The 20,066-nt window shown below is 41.0% G+C and overlaps 1 protein-coding gene across 1 annotated transcript in view; it reads left to right on the forward strand.

The window, feature by feature from the left end:
* The window catches only part of dync2h1 (dynein cytoplasmic 2 heavy chain 1), a 125,218-nt gene extending 116,476 nt beyond the window's left edge, over positions 1-8,742 (forward strand). Inside the window, exons 94-97 of the mRNA XM_085370035.1 lie at positions 5,369-5,478; positions 5,629-5,710; positions 6,808-6,924; positions 8,544-8,742. Coding sequence (XP_085226161.1) covers positions 5,369-5,478; positions 5,629-5,710; positions 6,808-6,924; positions 8,544-8,705 — 471 coding nt within the window. The 3' untranslated portion in view covers positions 8,706-8,742. The remainder of the gene's footprint in view (positions 1-5,368; positions 5,479-5,628; positions 5,711-6,807; positions 6,925-8,543) is intronic.
* The last annotated feature ends 11,324 nt before the right edge of the window (positions 8,743-20,066 follow it).

The following is a 20,066-nucleotide window of genomic DNA, read 5'->3' on the forward strand; positions in this document are numbered from 1 at the left end:
TCTGATGGCCTGAGTTAAAAATTGAGATGGCCTTGAGAATCCTCTGTAGTGCTGCTCTCAACGGAAGGAGACTTAAGAAGTATAAGAGTTTTCTAATCAGCCTTTGAGGGATCCATTTAAATTCATCATGCATTTATCCTACCCAGAGCTTTGTCATTCAGCAGTGATGAATATTAACAGATTTCTTTTCTAAAAATTTTAATTCCAAAGGATTTAAAGAGAACCTCGCATTTCAGAGATCATAAAATATGAAGTGGAATTCCACTTTTTATAAACGGATCTCAAAACAACAAGAGGCCTTTAAGCTGAATTTGCGGTACTTTACGTTATGACATACAGGGTGGTCTAGGCAATGTGTTTATTAAAACGCTGCCAGAAAATTTCTTGTTGTTTTCAATAGGGGTACATAAATAAAAGGGGATTATTCTATAAAAGCAGGAGGTTCTGCGAAGTGTCAGCCTTAGGTTGGTGCCAGGAAATAAGGGTTCTGGCGGAAATTCCTCTCTATCTCCGCTCAACTGTGTCTGACTGTACTTCAATATGTTCTGGCAGACTAGAATGCACACATACACCCTCACGTTCAGAAATTATTTCTGTGTGGATGCATTTCATTATCTGCGTGGGCGAGCCTCCCTGCCTCTGTCTGTCTGCTGGCCTGCCTGTCTACCCATCTGTTTGCGTGTATGTCTGCCTGATACTCGATTTTTGTTTTTTCTCTTTTTTTTGCCCTGTCTTCTAGCCTCCCTGTCTACCTACACTCCATCTGTCTTAGTATGTGTCTGTCTAGAGGCTGCGCTGTCCTTAACTGTCTGTTTCTGCCCATCAGCACTGAGTGATATCTCTGTTTGCAGCATGTCTGTATTCTATTAGCTAATCAGCGCAATAAAGGCGGACTCTTCCAGAGCTGCAGCTGTGTGGAGCTGCTGAAGAATAAAAAGCCAACAGCACAGCAGTGCACCCAGACGAACAGGACGACCTTGACAGCACTCAAATGCTTGCACACATACAGTATATACGCACAAATAGCATGAGCAACATCAGCACAACTCGGTTCGCTTTATTATTAATGCACCCAAATCTTTCTTGGTGCATGCCTCGCTTTGATTATGTGTGCCCACATGCGCCCGGTTGCAAGTGTGTACTTGTGTGTATGTGAAGCTAGGATTTATGCACATTTCTTCTTGACATAAAGCTCATCTCAGTTTATCTCTAAAGCCAGTGCAGACTGATTCTGTGGTAAAAGTGAATCTATTAATAAAAGAGATTGGATCTCTATTGGACAGATAAAATGTTTGCTCATTCTGCCTCCATTTGTCAGCATTTTTCTTCAGTTGACATTAAATCTTAGAGCTGAAGCCAATCGGGCTTAAATAATCTTTTGTATTTATAAAGTTTAAAAGCACAGTGAAATCAGTTGTGCTCTGCAACATTTACCAGTAATAAAGTATTTTTGCTTGCCACACAATTTAATAATTTTTTTTATCCCTTTTTGTTGTGACACAATAGATGGCCGACATCTAATCAAAGCAGATGTTGCTGAATATAGCAGACTGCATCAACATATTGGACGGGGCTAACAAAGCTCCAAGTCCATCTGTGCAGAGTTACACAAAGAATTATGTTTAACATCACTGTTTGTCTGGGTTAAGCATTTATTTTATTTTACTGTTTTTGCACAAAACCCAAGAATCTGGGAGTGTTTCCAGGATTATTTTTAAAGTTGGGGTGGCAAATCTTAATACTTGATTATAAATACAGTTAAGAAATTGCTGTAGAAAATATTCTGCATGGTTTTTGGTCTCATGCGCAGACCTTGTACAGATATACTTTGGGAAAAGCAGCACTGCACCTTGTTTTGTATTTAATTACTCTCTTACAAAGTGCTGAAACACATACTCATTACTTAAAAGAGAAGGATAGAAATAGAAATGGCATTACATAGAAATACCTTAATCAAGTACATTAAAACTGTACCTCAGAATAGTGCTTCAGTAAATGTACACCACTAACCCTGTCCACGCGCTCATAAAATGGCGTTGGGCTTTGCGAGGTTTGTGGGCGTGCGTCTGTATGTGTATTATGTTCCCATTAGTGCATAATTGGTGTTCCAGTTTTATCAGCTTGTTGATGCGGTGATAAAAAGGTGAGGCATTAAATGGTCTATTAGCCACATTAGGCTGTGCATTTTATTCTCTCCTTTGTAACCCTTTGGCTTCACTTTACAAATACACAATAACTGAGACAAAAATTACTCTGTCCAATTTAGGAACCATTCCACTGAAAGATACATGCTGGGTCCATGTGTTTTTGGACTGTGACATTATTTATTATTTTAGCTGTTCACCAAAATGTGGTCAAGTTACAGTTACATGATGAATATGAGTTTGAATCTCAACCTTTCACCTTTTATTTAAAGGTTTGAATGAAAATATTAGCTGAAATGTTTTTCTGAACAGTTTGGTGTTTTTAGAGGTTCAATATGTAATTGGACAAATCAACATATTAATAAATACTTTGTAAAAATCCTTTTCTTTAAATGATCCCCTGAAGTGTGGCACTCGTGGCCCTCCCCAAATAATGGTTTTCCTGCTGTGTGTGTGTATGTTTTTGGCCATTACTGCTGCTCCATTCAGTTGTTGTTGATCGACTCAGACCAGGTGATTAACTCTGCAGAATATTCCGCTAATTTACTTCTCAAAACCTGATGGATTGCAACTATTTGCCCCCTTCCTGATTTCTTCGTTTTCTTTCGTTTTTTTTTTTTTTTTTTCATATTTGTCACATTCACCTGTTTCAGATCATCACAACAAGCTTTAATTTTAGAGAAAGATGACCCAAACAAATATACAATGCAGTTTTTAAATGAACAAAGTCCTACGCTGTGTTTATGGAAAAGTCTAATATGTTCTTTCTGTTTTGAGGCTGGTGACTGGTTTGCATCTTGTAATGAATATGCTTCTCTTTATGGTAGACCTGGATAATGATATAAGATAAGATAAGATAAGATAAGATAGAACTTTATTAATCCCTCGGGTGGGTTCCTCTGGGAAATTCGACTTCCAAAAAAAGCACAGCAACGACCAAAGTTACAGTTACAGAACTGTTATATATATATATATACACACACACACACACACACACACACACACACACACACACACACACACACACATATATATATAAATACAGAGACAAATATAAATAAAATATACAAAGGGGATAAATAGAATAAATAGGAATAAAAAATAAAAATACAAGTGAATTGCACATTTCAAGTATTGAGTCTATTGCACTGTTGACTATTTACAAAAAGTATTGCACAAGGTATTGTACAGTGAGGTGCAGAGGCACTACAGCTTAGTTGTTCCCCCCTCCTTTGTCCTCCTGTTTCCCCTCCCTCTCCCCTCCAGAGAGGAGTTAAACAGTCTGATGGCGTGTGGGACAAAGGAGTTTTTAAGTCTGTTAGTTCTTGTCTTGGGGAGAAGCAACCTGTCACTGAACAGACTCTTCTGATTGTTTATGGCCGTGTGCAGAGGATGCCCAGCATTGTCCATAATGTCCATCAGTTTCTTTAATGTCCTTTTCTCTGCCACTGTCACCAGAGTGTCCAGCTTCATGCCGACCACAGAGCTAGCCCTCCTGATCAGTTTCTCCAGCCTGGATGAGTCCCTCTTTGCTGTGCTGCTCCCCCAGCACACCACAGCATAGAAAAGTACTCCAGCAACCACTGACTGGTAAAACATCCTCAGGAGCTTCCTGCAGATGTTAAAAGACCTCAGCCTCCTGAGGAAGTACAGTCGGCTTTGGGCTTTTTTATACAGGTGCTCTGTGTTGCATGACCAGTCCAGTTTATTGTCCACCCACAGCCCGAGGTACTTGTACTTGTTGACCACCTCCACCTCCTCCCCCTCTATCTGAACTGGCAGTGGACCTTCTCTGGACCTCCCGAAGTCCACAACCAGTTCCTTAGTCTTTGAGGTGTTGAGTTGCAGGTGGTTTGTGTGACTCCATGCGACAAAGTTCCTCACCAGACTTCTGTACTCCTCTTCTTGATCATCCCAGATACACCCCATGATGGCCGTGTCATCTGCAAACTTCTGAATATGACATAATTCAGAGTTGTAGCAGAAGTCAGAGGTGTACAGGGTGAAGAGAAGAGGGGACAGCACAGTTCCCTGTGGTGCTCCTGTGCTGCTGACCACTGTGTCAGACGTGATGTCCTTCAGCCTGACGTACTGTGGTCTGTCGGTGAGGTAGTCGGAGATCCAAGCCACCAGGCAGGGGTCCACCTCCATCCTGTTCAGTTTTTCCTGAAGCATACAGGGCCGGATGGTATTAAAGGCACTGGAAAAGTCAAGAAACAGGATCCTGACCGTGCCTTTTCCCCCATCCAGGTGTGAGTGGGCTCTGTGTAGGAGGTACAGGATGGCATCCTCCACTCCGACACCCACCTTGTATGCAAACTGTAGTGGGTCCTGGGCATGTTGTACCTGTGGTCGGAGGAGGTTGAGGAAGAGCCGCTCTAGAGTCTTCATAAGATGTGACGTCAGTCCCCTCCTGGAGACTGTCCTTCCACTCGGCTGAATGTTCTAAAGGGTTTTTTTCATAGGAAAGGACCCTGTGGTCATCTGGCACTGTTATCTTCAGTGGATGTCTAAACCTTTTTATGTTGCGGTGCTCACCGGTGTGTCCCAAATGCACTCAATTCTTGATCTGACCACTCCTAAAGTCCCTGCTACCTCTCTGTTGGATTTGTTTAGTGTATGTAGCCTGAGGACGGCCTGTTCCTCCTGCAGTGAGTGCTCCTTTGACAGCATATTTTGGATTAACCCAAACAGCTTCCACTCTTCAGCTTATATCCGGACATCTGACCTACCTAATTTATGAAAAAATGTAGCCCACACTTGGCCATAAAACAGCTTTATAATTATGTATCCAATTACATCTGAGCCTCTGTTTATAAAGACACCTACTGTGGTTCATGCACTTTTTGTTTGTGTTTGGTTTTTTTGTTCAACCCCTCCAATTAAACCTGTGCTACACTTTAAGCCCATAGTCATTATTTAACTGAAACTAGAATAAGCTCTGGTACACACACAAAAAAAACCCCAAAAGCACATGGATCTAACTGTATGTTTTATTTTATGAGAAGCACAAGCATGTAACGTAAACAAGTTTTTTAGAATTCAAATCTGTGTCGTATTTCCATGTGACATAAAACTGTGTGACGCCTTTGTGTTACAGATTTTATGCCTGCATTATGTGTTAGCTTTGAGTCTTTATTTGTAATTTGCAAAGTATTTGGCTCATTAATCTTTGCGTCTACACGTCTCTCTGTTTCTGTTTCTCTGTCTTTCTTTTCATACAGAGTTGGGTGGAACGTGCAAATAGACAGGCACTCCTGTCAGACATCCTAGATCTATCTGAGCTATTTCACCCTGATACCTTTCTTAATGCTTTGAGACAGGAAACTGCCAGGTAACACACACACACACACACACACACACACACACACACACACACACACACACACACACACACACACACACACTGGACACCTTCATAGGGGATTGAATAAGTGTATATATCAATGTTAAAAATACATATATTCATTTTGCTTTTTTTAAGGACCATGTCCTGTTCTATGGATAGTTTGGTGTTTGTTTCGTCATGGAGGAGTCCAATTGCACAAGCAAAACTACAAGTAAAGGTAAAGCCAGTCATCTACTGCTCATGCATGCAAACATCAGATCCTCACCTCCATCTACAGAAGAATATAAGTGCTATAACCAAGGTACACTGGCTGAGTGATAATTATTGGAGAAGAAGACAGCAAGAATAGATACAGATGCAGGTAAGGAGGCAGGAGTTACAAGACTGAAGAAAAAGGAGAGACTGGGGGTAAAAGAAAAGCAAAGAATTAGCCATTGTGCCAGAACTCAACTCTTTAAGAAGGGTACGTTACCCAGAATTATGCCTGATTTTGGGACATGGGGATCACTCAGCTAACCCAAACTGCACTTTTGGAAATGTGCAAAGATCCCCCTGGTGTGAATAAAGCCTTTATTAGGGACAAGGCCGCTGCTGACAGCAGCCAGCTCAGGTCTCTGGTGCGTTTTGGATATATTGTGTAATTCTAGTCCTTTCTGACCAAACAGAACTGTGCAGCACTCCTCTCAGTCATCAGTTATTCATTTTATGCTCTGATTTAAGGGTGATATGACTGTCTTTAATATAATACTTTGAGGCAATACTTCTATTTCTCTCATGCCAATAAAAATTGGCACAGTTTGACATGCGCTTAGTTAAAATACACAAAGAGAGAAGGAAAGGGTGTTGGTGCTGACAAAGAGGCTGCAGCTGCAGGGAGGGAAGGGGAAAACACTCAGACGTCTGACAGAGAAAGTGAAAGGATATAATTGTTGTGAAGCAATGAGCTCTCTCTCACACACACACACAAACACACACACACACACACACAATATGTAAAAACATTTTCTGGATTTGTGTCTTGCTCTCACTCTCTGGGTTTTTCTTTCCCAGATTATGGTGATATAGTACTTGTATGTGTGTGTCTGATTTGACGCCAGAGTTCCCTTTATTGTCTGTCCTACTGTGGAAAATCCCTGAGTCACTAGACTGACTTCACTTGATGTCTCTTTCATGTAGTATGTAGCATGCTAGTTAATCTGGGAAGGGCTCCCACCAGTGTTCAGCGTTTAAGTCACAGAGTAGCTGTTTTCCCGTTGTTCCATTTTCGCGTGTCTGTTTCTCTTGTTCATCTTATCATTTGCATTTTCTTTGTAGATTGGAGGTCTCCAGTTGGAGGGTTGCAGTTTTGATGGTGTTCATCTTTGTGAGAACCAGCATGATTCTCCCAGCGTGTCAGCTGTCCCTACGTGCTACATGGCCTGGGTTCCACAGGTATGCATGTGTTCTTAAAAGAGAGAACCACACTGTGCAGCACCTGACAGTAATCATCTTAAATGTTTTGTTCAAGATTTCCAAAGCCCACAGCAACGTCGTCTTTCAAAACCCAAACATGTACAGTTTAAGCTAATAAATTGTATAAAACAGAATTCTTTTTGTTTACATTTTAGGGTTTTGGCAGCAATTGTTTGCAATTTTATTTGAAAAGTGACACAAATGACTAGATCATTTTTTAAACAGTTGCCAGGTGCTCTCATGTCAGTTGACTACTCTGTTAATGAAGTACTTGTTCTTTGACCTTGGATGTTGCGTTATGGTGGAAATATGAATGTTTATCAAAATTACACAAAGTCTGGAGGACGCTCTGGGGATTTGTGCAGATGGGAGTTTTTTGCTGTTTAGGCTTCAGTCACACAGGTAGAGCCCAGCCAAATATCTGACTGATATGGCTGATATTTGCTAACATGTAACAGCTGATAAATACTAATTTAAAAAGTAATGAAGAGACGAGAGGATCGTCTTTCAACTGCGTTAGAACATTTTTCAGTGTTGATGTTGCATAGTTTGTCCAACAGAGGGCGCTATACAGCTTCAGTGTTGACATTGAGACATGTTTATTTTTAACTTGGATTGTTAATTATTTTAGTAACAATTCATAAATAACATATGAAATAAATAACATTTGTCTGTTTGCCATATTTGTAAAAGACCGAATATTAGTATTGGTCTTAAAAATCTTCTGTCAGTCCCTAAAAAGAATTAGTGGTCATCGTCGGCCTCTCTGGCTTTTTATTAGCACTATTCATGTGCAACATGTCTTTATGGTCAGTTTTTAAAACCCTTCCACGTAACTACAGCCCACAGACTCTTGGTTTGCCGGACACCAAATATATGAGTGCTCCAGAAAAGAATCGCTCTGACTAAAATTTCAGTGTGGACGTCAAGCTTAGGTTTAAGAATTGTTCATAGCGAGTCATCCAAACCATGCAGCAGCATATTAATGTCTAAACTCATGTTGTAGATGGATCGTCTCAGGTCTTCTCTTGCTGAAGTTGGGTCAGTTTTTGGCGTCTTCTTCTTACCATGTGATTGCATTTGTCTCTGCCTATCGGGGACCCGCACATGAACGTTTATTGAGGGGAAAAAAGTTCATCCTCATCCTCCTTCTTTGCTGGGCTAAGAAATGGCTAATGATGTCAGACTTAAGAGGTTGACTGGGCTCTACAGGCTGGTCTTGAGACCTTTCGACTGGTTGGCGAGTAGTTGCTGTGAGATTGGTTGCAAAGAGGCTACACTGAAATGCGATTGCTTTGATCTCTCTTTGCGACTGATTTAACCTAGAGGCAGCCAGCAAGTTCCAGCAACCACTCGCCAACTGGTCTAGGAATTCACATTTTCCCTAGTGACCAGAGTTTGCCAGGTCTTCACTGACCAATGACTGAAGTTTTATATGTTTTATCTAATCAGTTACATTGCAGTGGCAGAAAGTTGTCATTTATTTGTTATCACGTTTGTGAGATATGTCAATTTTTAATCATTTAGCATGAAACTCTGTGACTATACAGTATTTGTGCATACTTACGCTCATACACTAAATTTCTACTTCATCCTAGAACTCTGTTGCTGCCTGCACTGCAGCAGAGGAGAGTATCTGTCTGCCTCTCTATACCAGCTCTGAGAGGGTGAAGGTGGTCACGCACATCTCTCTGCCCTGTGGAGCGAACCCCAACCAGTGGATACAGTGTGGAGCTGCTCTTTTTCTCAAACAGCAGTAAGAGGACGGGATCTGGTTGTGGCGAGAGTCACAGAGAGAAAAAGGATTTTCTGTGCTCAGTATCTGACCAGGGCAACAAATAAACCAGATGGATTGTTAGCACTCTGATATGTCAGGGTAATTTTTCAGTGACGCGCATTAGCTCATAGACCAAACCTTTTAAAACACATTTGCTTTATATCATATCATTTGTATAACAGAGTACAAGGGAAAGGACCAGAGTGAAGGAAAACAGGACCAAAGAATAACTGATGCTTTCTCGGGTTGTGCTACGACACTAAAACTGAATAAAAAGCTAAAAGACAAACAGCGGTGATACTGTTAATAAACTATACATGCATTATTATTTGGATCCCAAGAAACACTACTACACTAAAACTGTCAGTAAGTCTTGCTACTTCCAGTCTCACAAGAAAATTGTGTTTATTACATATTAAAAAATGTTTTTTGCATAGGCATTGTATTCCCTGCTGTACTTTTGGACGTATTTATTCAAAATAAAGGTAAAATAAAAACCATCTTTCCTGCCTTCAATAGAATAACATTGCTAAAGTACTAAAAGAGATGTGTGTGTTTGTGCGTGGTGTTTCAGAATGGCGCTGACCCTCCGTCACATACTATTAGTAGTCAGAACTGTTTGACAGTGAACTGTACAGATCTCAGTTCACTGTGTTCTGCCTCTCCCACAGCTCTGCTGAAAGGGGCTTTACAGACATGATGCACTTCAGTGTCAGTTCTCTTTCTGTAACGCAAATACACACACATGCACAAGTTAGTCCCTAACCTCTGTGTGATTGGTTCTGAGTTGAGGTTGAACGGAGTCAGTGAAGCTGTGATGGATGGCCGCTGAGCTGCAAGTGTGGGCGTGCGATTTGGAAGGTGTGTATGGGCGCTTGTGTATGAATCCAATCATAAGCATCAAGCTTGATTGATGGCTTAATTAAGATTCCCCCCTCCCCCACTCACTTTTTCAATTTTTCTCATGCCTTTGCGCAAATGTCTGTTAATGTCAGTGTATGAAAGTGTGATCACATCTGTGTGTGTGTGTGAGGAGACGGAGAGGAGAGTTGAAATTAGGGAGGAGCGGGTATTGTGTGTGCACTGCAGTGTGACAAAATGGGAGTGAAATGGAACAGCAGGTTTAAAAAAGAGAGAGGATTGGATTTCAGCGAAACATGGCCCTCTGGGTCAGAGAGGGAGAGCGAGCGAGCGAGAGACAGACAGAAGGATGGAGGCAGAGGAGGAGAGAGGGAGGTGATGATGCAGGGACGGGAAAGAGCGAGAAAAGGGCCGTAAAACTTGGGCGAGAAAATTGAAGAGAAACAGGAAAATGAGTGTGGCTAAGGTGACAGGGTTTGGGAGGACAGGTTAAAGGGAAAGATGGATGGAGGGAGTGAGGACAAGTAGTGAGTGAGTTATGGGGAATCAACAGGGGAGGGAGAAAGTGAAACACAGGGAGCTTATAGAAAGGTTTATACCTGCTACGGTACTGGAAACACTGCCAGTTTGTCCTGTATTTCCTTAACAGCATAAAGATCTTTAATGTTTTCATTAGATTGCACTGTAACAAGTCAAAATGGGAATCTAAAGGCTGATTATTTTCTCTCTGCTCAAAAATGAGACGTTGAAATTGGATTCAAAACAGTGAGCGCTGTTTCACAACTCTTCCTCGCGTTTTGATGACTTCTAATCCTGTAGGCAGCGGTGGAAAATTAACATCAGCATTGCAGCAAAGGGGGGAGAAAAAAAAGGCTTTTGCCAAGGGCTTGTTTCCAAGGTAATGTGTTTACAGAGTTTTGTCTTTATCTCAAATTAGCATTCCAGGTTTGAGAAACTATTGTGATAAAACTCCTGCTGCGACGGTGTTCAGCAGCTGCCTTTGCAGGTTGTTTGTTTGGAGTTCTGATCACAAACCCACACGACATGAGTAATCCGGTGAAACGTCAGAGCAATGATGTAAACGCGGCACGCTGCAGATTCCTGCGATAGACAGATTTCTGATTTACCTCAGCAAAGCATTGTAATCCGTTTGTAAACCGCCACGTTTAGTGCGCGCATAGCATTCAAAAAACTCCCACTTTTCAATAATAATAAAAAAATCTTGGCCTTTTCTTTGCCTTTGTCTTGACCCGCCCTCCATTCTTCCCGAGCTTCCTCCATGACGTCCACAAGTGTTTGGGGATTTTCTGTGTTGTTTAAGCAACAATACAATAATGCTTATGTAAACCGTGCATATGTGAGACATAAACATTTTGTTTTCTGTCTGATAATGTCTCTAACACTTGTGGGGGGCTTTTTCGTCCAAATAAACATGAGGAAATAAACAGGAATGAACAGGACCTTGTCATTTGTTTTTCTATACTGTAAAATATACAATCAGGCCTCCTCAGATTGGAGTCAGGTTTGGTCTACGTTTAGTCTTCCTTTCACGGCGTGTCGAATGGTATTTTAACTTTTGGCATTCAGCATGCTAACCAGGCCAACATGTGTTGGCTCGCCATAAAACAAGGCTGATAAAATATCTGCTTCCCAGATTTTAAAATGTTAGAGACACTCCCTTATTGGGCACTTGCCATATTTTAATAAGCAGTACAGGACTGGAACCTTCATGGGCTTCACAATTTGATTCAGAAGTCTCACTGCGCTGTTTTCCCAGTAAACGACAACAGAAACGCTTCAGTGTGTCCAAACTCAACAGAGAGTTTTCTTCAGGGGTGGGAAGTGAGAGGAAGAAGCCAACACAGTCAAGCCGGATGGAAACATGCAGAAAATACACTGCAGGAGAGCAAAATGGAGGAGGTGTAGAGAGAGATGCGAACACTACTGGCAAGGAGGCAAGAGAGGAAAAGTGGGATCTACCTGGCAGTGAGCAAGTTCGATTGACCCAAAGGCAACAGCAGCTGAAAAATATTGTACCAAGACATGTTTGCTTAATGCACGCTCTGCAGCTGTACATATAGTGTCTGTTTATCTTTAAGCGATATTAAAGTTCCTGGTGATATGAAAAGACCACTTAATACTGTCATATTTAATGCTTTGTACTATTTTATCATAGTGTCAGATCCACTGGTTTCAGACTGGGTCTGCCACACCCCTCATCACAAATACTGCCAGTTGTTACCTGTTAATTGTCCGTTATCTGTTCAATTCCAGTGTTAGTGACTGAGGAGCCAAAGATAGTGGTTTTTGATTGATTATGTAGGATATTGAGTTTTTGTTATTAAATAGTGTGTCAGGTTGTATTTTATTATTTTGGCCCTGGAGAGCTCGACACTTCCTTTTTTATCCCTCAGCATAAACATGCCGACTGGGGTGTTGTCACCATGCCGGCGGGCGGGCAGACGGGGTGGACAGTCAAGTTTGTGGAAGTGGTAACTCGAGAACAAGGCGATTAGGATTTTGAAATTGATACCATGGATTCATCTGCTAAACATCTTGGACCAGTTAGAATCTCAGTGACCTCGACCTCAAGGTGAAGGTCAAAGGTCAAGTTTTCTTGAGCATCTGTTGGGTGTTCAGAACTGCCCTTCTGCAGACCTCTAAAAGTTATCAAACCTATCTGACATTAACTGGCCAAGAAACAGCTTGTTGATCCATTGTCCCATTCATTTTGAACTTCTAAAAAAGGGGGACTGTAGATTCAAATGTCTGTAATTCTTCAACAATTCATGCAAAAAAAAAAAACCCCAAAAAACCCAGAGCAAACAAACTTCTAAAACCCTTTGAATTAAAGCGGAAAGTCTGCACTTTAGTCTGCCCCATATTGATTGTTTGATTTACAATCCACTATGGTGGTGTTACAGAGGCTAAACTACAAAGGTTATGTCTTTGTCCCACACATTATGAGGAGCACTACTTACCTCATGCTAGCTTCCTCTTGTAATGGGCCTTTCCTTGCCACAGCGCTGCCATCCAAGATGAGAGTACAAGATATAATGAGACAATGTATTAGTGGTCAGCTGCTGCTTTAGCCAAGATGATCATTTCATTCCTCTCCTAATAACAACATAGGATCCCCAGAGCCCATTAAAATAATTGCAAGGGACCCACTGCGAAAAGGTTTAAGGCCTAAGTGATCTTAAATATATCTTATATATCCTATATATATATGTGTGTAAAAGAAGCTCTGGCCTCGTGCCTTGAGAACAAATACAGTGTAATCATAGGAGGGAAAAAAAGTTCAGTATTGTAGCTAATGTAATTTCCTTTGATAATGTGTAGAGCCATTTGATTTCTGGAGCGACTGCACAGAACATGAAACAAACGTTTTCAAAGAGACATTTTCCTTTTTACATTTGTTTTTTATGTGCATAAAATAGTAATGAAAATTGTTCACTGTTCAGTTTTCTATATACATTTTGAGTGGTGACCGCAGGCTGATGGTTTTCATGATTACATGCTGATGAAGGGCACGAGATGCAGTTTTAACTACTGCCAGATATCCCTGTCCCTGTCTGAAGTCCTTTAAAATCAGTCTGTTGGCCTGTGCACGATATTACATTTAAAATATCTATAGAAAAACATGTTTTCCTCTCATGTGAGTGTCACATATGTAAAACTGTGCCTGTGTACAAACCTCTGGGAACCAGTATGAGACAGCCTAGTACAGAAAAGTTGACGGCAGCAGTTTTTTACAGTGAAAGCCTTCAGGATGTGACATGAAGCGATCTTGTTTGTTCATTGCAAAGAGTGCAGTCTCTCTTCAGTTGCCTCACAACACGTATTTTGTGTTGTGCTCCAAATGATTTCATCCTTTTTGTTTTGTTCCTGTGCAAACGTGTGAGTGAGAATGTGGGAGTATGCATATGTTCTCCTCAGTATACTGTACGATGGTTTGTGAGTTCAAGTGTGTGCATGCGTGTGTGTGTTCTAGTGTGTCCTTTCCCTGGAGAGATATCCTGCCTCCAGCATAGTCAGAGGGGCTGACAGATGACCACAAGGTCACTCATCTCCTCAATCTGTGACCCTCTCAGGAGGCACAAACACCCATAAGAGGGATTTCATTCCCCTTTTTTTCCTCTTTTTGCTTTGAATCGCTTCTATTCCTCGCTCCTCTCCTCTTCTGCTGCCTTCAGTCTCAACTTTACTTTGTTCTCTTGTCATTTGCACTTATCTTTTCCTCCTTCACACCTCTTATTCTCCCCTCTGCGGTATCACCTTTTCCCTTTTTTTTGCCTCACCTTCTGAGTTTTTTTTCTTTACAATTTCTAATTTTGCACTCCCTTCTTACGTTGTTGCCCCTTTCTCACTCGAATTAATGACCTCTGTGCAAACTATTGAGATTATTGTATTAACTAGGTTCCTTTGAAGACCTCATGCAATCTCTGATACAATATTTGAGACCTACTGTGTGGTTGAACTGGCTCAGATCAAAAGATTTCTTTTTTTTTAGGTCATGTTTTGTATGAGACTTTGTTACCTGTGCCAGGGAGATGGGGTTAAAATTTAGTGTTGTAAACTAGCTTGAAAAAATGAGATATTTTAAAGTAAAGTATGTGAGTATGAGTTTGTGAACTACTGTCCTCTGATGTTTTATGTGAGATCTTGCCAAAACTAAAAGCCAGCTCATGCAAAAATACTGACAGCTGTGGACTTGAACTCAGACCAGTCAGGTTTCTAATTTTTATACATATGAAGTGCACATATATGCATGTATGCTAGAAAAAATAACATGAGGAAAAATTGCTTTCTCAGTTGTACAGTTTGTGCATTGCAGACAATCCACATGATCAAAGGTTTTGAGCTACATGCACAAGTCCACAGAGGGGACGGGAAACAAGAAGCGACCTGCAATCACTCTGTGGTTCGTATTAATAATGTGAGCAGCATAGATTATTGATTAACTGATCAGGAAGAAAATCATCATTTTGAGTCTGCTCTGTCATAAAATGTACATAGAAAATACTCAATACTTGTGAAAAAATAAAAAGAATGACATGAAAAACATTTACTCTGCTCTCGGCTTCAGTGTAAACAATGTGATGTCTCACACTGACTGCAGTTTGGACCCATGAACGATTTCTGCCCTCTGTTAATACTGGGGAAATTTCAGACGCCCACCACTTTGGTTCGTTTTACTCTCTGTGAATAACTCAAGGGATTTAAACTTAAATGATTTGATTTGGGGAAGTATCGCTGTGTGATCAGTAAGCAGCACTGTGGACTGCATCCTGATTTCTAGGCAGCACAGAAAACTTTCAGAAACTCTGGCAGTGGTAGCTCAGCCCTCACCCAACCTCACCCCAAGGTGTCTATGGCACATTTTAACTCTGATGCACTCTGATGCATCCATTCACTCAATTTTTCCCTACTAATTCAATTGAGGGTCACCAATTAAGGGGCTGGAGCCTATCCCAGAGGTCCTGGGGCGTGGGGTGGGGTGTAGTCAGTCTGCAGCAGGGTCAGCACAGAGACAGCAGAGTTTTTTGAGCAGAGGTTGTTTCTTTTTCTAATGGAATTTGTTCTGAATCACAATTGTTTTTATGTTATTTAATGTTTTCTTATTTAGTTTTGCTCCATTTTGTGTACAATGCTTTTTGACCACTTTTTGTAAAAGGTACTTTAAAAATAAACCTTACTTTCTTACTTACCTAGCCACTGTGGTGAGAAGCCAGATTACACACAGGTGCAGGCAGAACATGCAAACTCCACACGGGAGGGTCCCAGGATTCAAACACAAAACCTTTTGGTTAGCAACACTGGTAACAACCACACCACTGTACAGTATATTACTGTGATCCAAACAATTTAAAATAAGGATACTTCGAGGGGCGTTCTGCTCCAGAAATAATTTTCTTTCTATGAGGTATTGGCTCTATTTGACAGTCCTTTAAAAGCTTAGCTTCTATATCAGACTTAGCTTACTTATATAGGTATAAGTCATAGCTTAGTTTGGTCTTATCTAAGGAAGCCTGCTAAGATAAATTACTTTACCTTACCCAGAAAATCCTTTATCAATTTTTTTTTTAAAGTATCTTGTGGTTTCCTTCGATCAGTGTTTTAAAATGTTGCCAGAGCCAGTTCCTCTTACAAAATAGAAAAAAGTCACATTTGTTTTCCAAATAGCTTTCAGAGCAAATGTCCAACTATCTTCTGTTCTGACGGCTATTTGCACAGGAGCTTAAAAATATGGGTTGGAAGTTTTTGCACTTTGCCCAGCATCTGTCTAAAGTCAGCTACAGTGGGCTATGTAGTGGTCATTATGGCCAAAATTATTGTGGTTGTAAAGACATTTTTATGAAATGCATGTACTCAATAGATGACCCAGGCTGTTGCTAAGAGCACTTAGCACCAGGGTATTATTTTGTACCTATTCAAAACAACAAAAGTTAATGGACGCCAGCACGACTTCCTGCTATAAATTCTTTTTATGGGTTGTATAGAATTGATATGAAATTAATTCATGCTAATCACAAGCTGCAGTTTCAGTGTAAATGTGTTTGATGTATATCACATGAAACAAACTCGCTGAGAACTTTCAGCTGAAGTGCTGTTGCCAGCATAATAGAGATGGAGTCCATTAGGGTATATAATGGTGTAATAACCTCTCAGAGGAGTGTGAAGTCACATCATCTAAATGTTTTTTTTTCCAGCAAACTGTTTCTCTGGACTTGGTTGTTCTTTTTTTAAGATCTGACACTGTTTAGAAATCCATTTGAAGGCGACGGAGACTTTCATCACAGATATTGAACTTTCGGGCAAACTATTTGCTGTGTTTTTCCCATCTATGATCGATCCCACCATCACAGGCCACACACACCATCTAAAAGCTGTTTTCTGTATTGATTTTACATACGGTCTTCAGTCAGAATCAATCAGAAATCATCTTGTGACCACAATTGGCATCTGTCCATACTGTACTGCATGTATCACTGGAACATTGAATAGCTTTTCTGTGCTCAAATTAATTGTAAGAAGCACACTGGCTCAGGGGTTAGTACTCTTGGCTTACAGCAAGATTGTCATGCGTTTGAAACATTTCTGACGGAGCATATCCTTCACTTGCTTGCGTGGATTTTCTTTGGAAGCTCCGGTGCTGGGCACAATATCAAGAATTTGACATTTTGGTTAAATAAATGGTAAAAAAACACAATAAAGACATGTCAAACCTGAGAAGAGGTCACATAGAGTTCTATATTTGAGGCATGTGGATCACACTAGCCTAATCCTCTGCATCTCAGGTTGTGTAGCCAAACTGTATTGCAATACAGTCTGCAATAATTCTGCTAACCAGTTCAAACGAGTTTGTTCTTGCTGCATTATTGAAATGCAGAGCAAGTATGATCTTCCATCTTCGACCTACCCGGAGACCGTGCTGCATAATAAACAACAAAAAAAATGTGAGAGGTTAAAAGATGCAGGACAGAGAAGATGTAGTGTTTTAGTGGATCTGGTTGGGCCCCAGTGATCATGCACTCGCCATCTAATATTGAAGAATGTTCCATATTAGAAAGCTGACAGCAGTTAACTGACCAGCTGCACTAACCCCTCCCCTCCGCCGTTACAGCCAATGGACCAGCATAGATTAATGACCCTCCCCCACCACTCCTCAAACCCTCACCCAGTGACCAAACTGCTCCCATCTCCAATGAAGAATACCCTTGAGGAAGCTCGCAGGCACACATTCCAGTATGGATAGACACAAGCACGCACAGATCCACACACTCACCACTTAATTCAGCCTCCTCTACGGACAGCGGGCCGCTCAGTGGCCGTGTTTATGGCTTCTCCAAACCTGCAAATCACCGTGGTTACAGCTGGGCATATTTATGACCGCGGCCTGTCTACCAGCCCTTAGACAAACCGTGGATCACTGGAACAAGCGCACACGGTCACGAGTCTTACAGTGGAGACGATACACATGCTCAGACAGCATAAAAGGCCTTTGTTGTGTTCGCGTGTGACCAACCGTCACATGCAAAGAGATCCAATCTGCATGTGTCAGAGAAGCATTGCGGTATTACAGTTGATGAAATTCTTTGGATAATAGAATTTACACAAAAAAAGTGAGAAAAAAAGTGACTTAAAAGTTGAGAGCATGCAGTTATTTGAGTCTAATGAATCTGAGGTTTGTCATTGCTGGCTTGTGTAGCAGTAGAGGCTTTAAGGTGCAATATCAGACCCACTTCTTGCAGGATTTAGCAATTTATTTTGTTATTTCCACATCCAGAAACCATGATTTCTTTCTGTATTTTTTGTGGCAAACTGTGGAACTCAATAATTTTTTTCTTTTGTGATAAAAGTATCAGAAATTGCCAGCTCAAAGGGGATCTAACTTTGTAACAGAGCATGGCGCAGTGGGGGGAGTTTGCACCACCAAAGCGTTGTCATCACCTTTTTTTCCTCACCTGTGCCCATTTTGTTTCTTTCTTTGTTTGTTTTTCTATGACGCAAAATGACCTTGGCTGCTGTTATGTCAGAGAGGAGTCACAGTTGGGGAAGTTCTGTGTCAGTAACAATCAAGCAGTGAATGCCTGCTGTGGGCTGACATTGGCCAATTTGACTCATGAATTTCTGAAAGAAGAAGAGAAGTAAAAAAGCGCCTTTGTTCGGTGAACAGAATTATTGACATTATCATCTTGAACTGTCAGTACTCACCACAATACAGTCTGCTTTCCTTAGAAATATCTTTTCCCTGATATTCTTGAAGTTCTTCTTTTACATTTTAATAGCATCAAATGTCTTGTTTCTGCTCCAATTCTACTAGAACATGTTCCCTCACATTTATTTAAGGTGAGGTGTGATGATTTTGCACTTCCCACATTAGAGTAAACTCAGTTTCTTGCTCAGTAAAGGATTGTTGTGCTGTTGACACATGTAAATCATGACTATTAGAGCTCAGCCTTCAGCTCAATCACAACTTAGCCCTACCAGTTAAAATAAAGCAACAACTTTGGCTCAAATTAACTTCTCTTAATCATGTATTGAACTTTCCTCTTTTAAAGTTGGCTTAAAACATCAGTTTTGATTGCAACTGTGTGCAACAAACTTGCAGTCTCGTTCCCTTTGAAATGGTTGCTTCAAAGAGGAGGACCGGTCTTTAACCTCTTGCAGTCAACTGATATCTTCAAAGTGCGTCAACACAGCGATAAAACGGCAATAAGACAGTCAGCATGCTGTAACTGTGGGGTAAACCCCCCAATGGTGAAATGTTCAAATACATGGAAAAACTGTTGTTGACATAACCGCTATGATACTTTGAGATTTTCACATTTTCATAGTTGGTGTAAATGTAGATACAGTTACATGTAAAGTGTTTCTGTGTGTTTGTTTCAATTGCCCCAGCTTATAAAAGAGAAAAAACACTGGGGAACAAGTAACTGATGAGCAAAAAGGACTATGTTTCCCAGAGCGAGAAGTAGGATCTTCTCTGTTCTTGCAGAGGAATTGCAAACACTCAGTAATAATTGTGAATAGCCGGTTTAGACCCCTTCATATCGTCCACTGAACCAGGCTGAGGCTAAGCCTGATACAGTCTGTGGGGAGGGAAGTAATAACCCAAGGTACTTTGTGCAGCGATGGAAGGATGTGTAACCTTGATTTATCTGCGTGAGGGGGAATTGATGGTATTACACAACTGTCAGAGGACTCGACGTGGGAGCTATCCGAATGACCTGCGAGTCCAGCGATGGGGAGGATGCTAAGAGTATTCCTGTTGCTAAACGCGCTGTAAGCCCCATGATTTGTCTGAGTTACCAGGAACCAGCAGAGAAAAGCCTCCTGTGATTATTCACAGAGAGATGAGAGTATGCATCACCAAGGTTACAGCAGATGTAATCCCTGGTGCGCCTTCATCTTTGTAGTGTTTCACAGTTCGCTGTCCCAACCGCAAATGGCAACGAGAGAGAGAAGAAGACCTGTTAGACCTCAGAGTGAAAAAGAAATGACTGGTTGGGACATCGATACATTTAGAAGAGGGGCAGTATAATCCAGTGTTTACCCATGAACTGAGAACTGAGAGAGACAGAGAAGAGTGGGAAATAGTGAAACATAGTTCGGCTCTTGCTCTTGGACAGACCAACGTTGCTTTTTCATGGATGCAGAGTTTGGCTGTGTTTTTTCTTCACTGCCACTGTGGATTGTTGGACTCTTAGTAACTACAGTATAAAGGAGCATTGATTGCCTAGGGTGAGAAACCCTGTTATAGCACTGCAAGTGAGGAAGGATGGTGTGCTCGCTTACATGCAGTACATCATACTCAGGCCTGCAACGAGTTTATTTGTGTTCACTGGGTGTTTTACTTTTTCACACAAATGTAAATGTATTTGTAAAACTAGTAATAGCTTAACTGTGTTATCAGCGCTGAATATGTTTTTTGCAGGTTTTACCAATATGCAAGTACCATACCCGTGATTTTTAAAGC

Source organism: Diplotaxodon limnothrissa, linkage group LG14, assembly GCF_057381915.1.
Source record: "Diplotaxodon limnothrissa isolate DT_005_m linkage group LG14, D_limnothrissa_male_GT1.1, whole genome shotgun sequence".
Taxonomy (NCBI): domain Eukaryota; kingdom Metazoa; phylum Chordata; class Actinopteri; order Cichliformes; family Cichlidae; genus Diplotaxodon; species Diplotaxodon limnothrissa.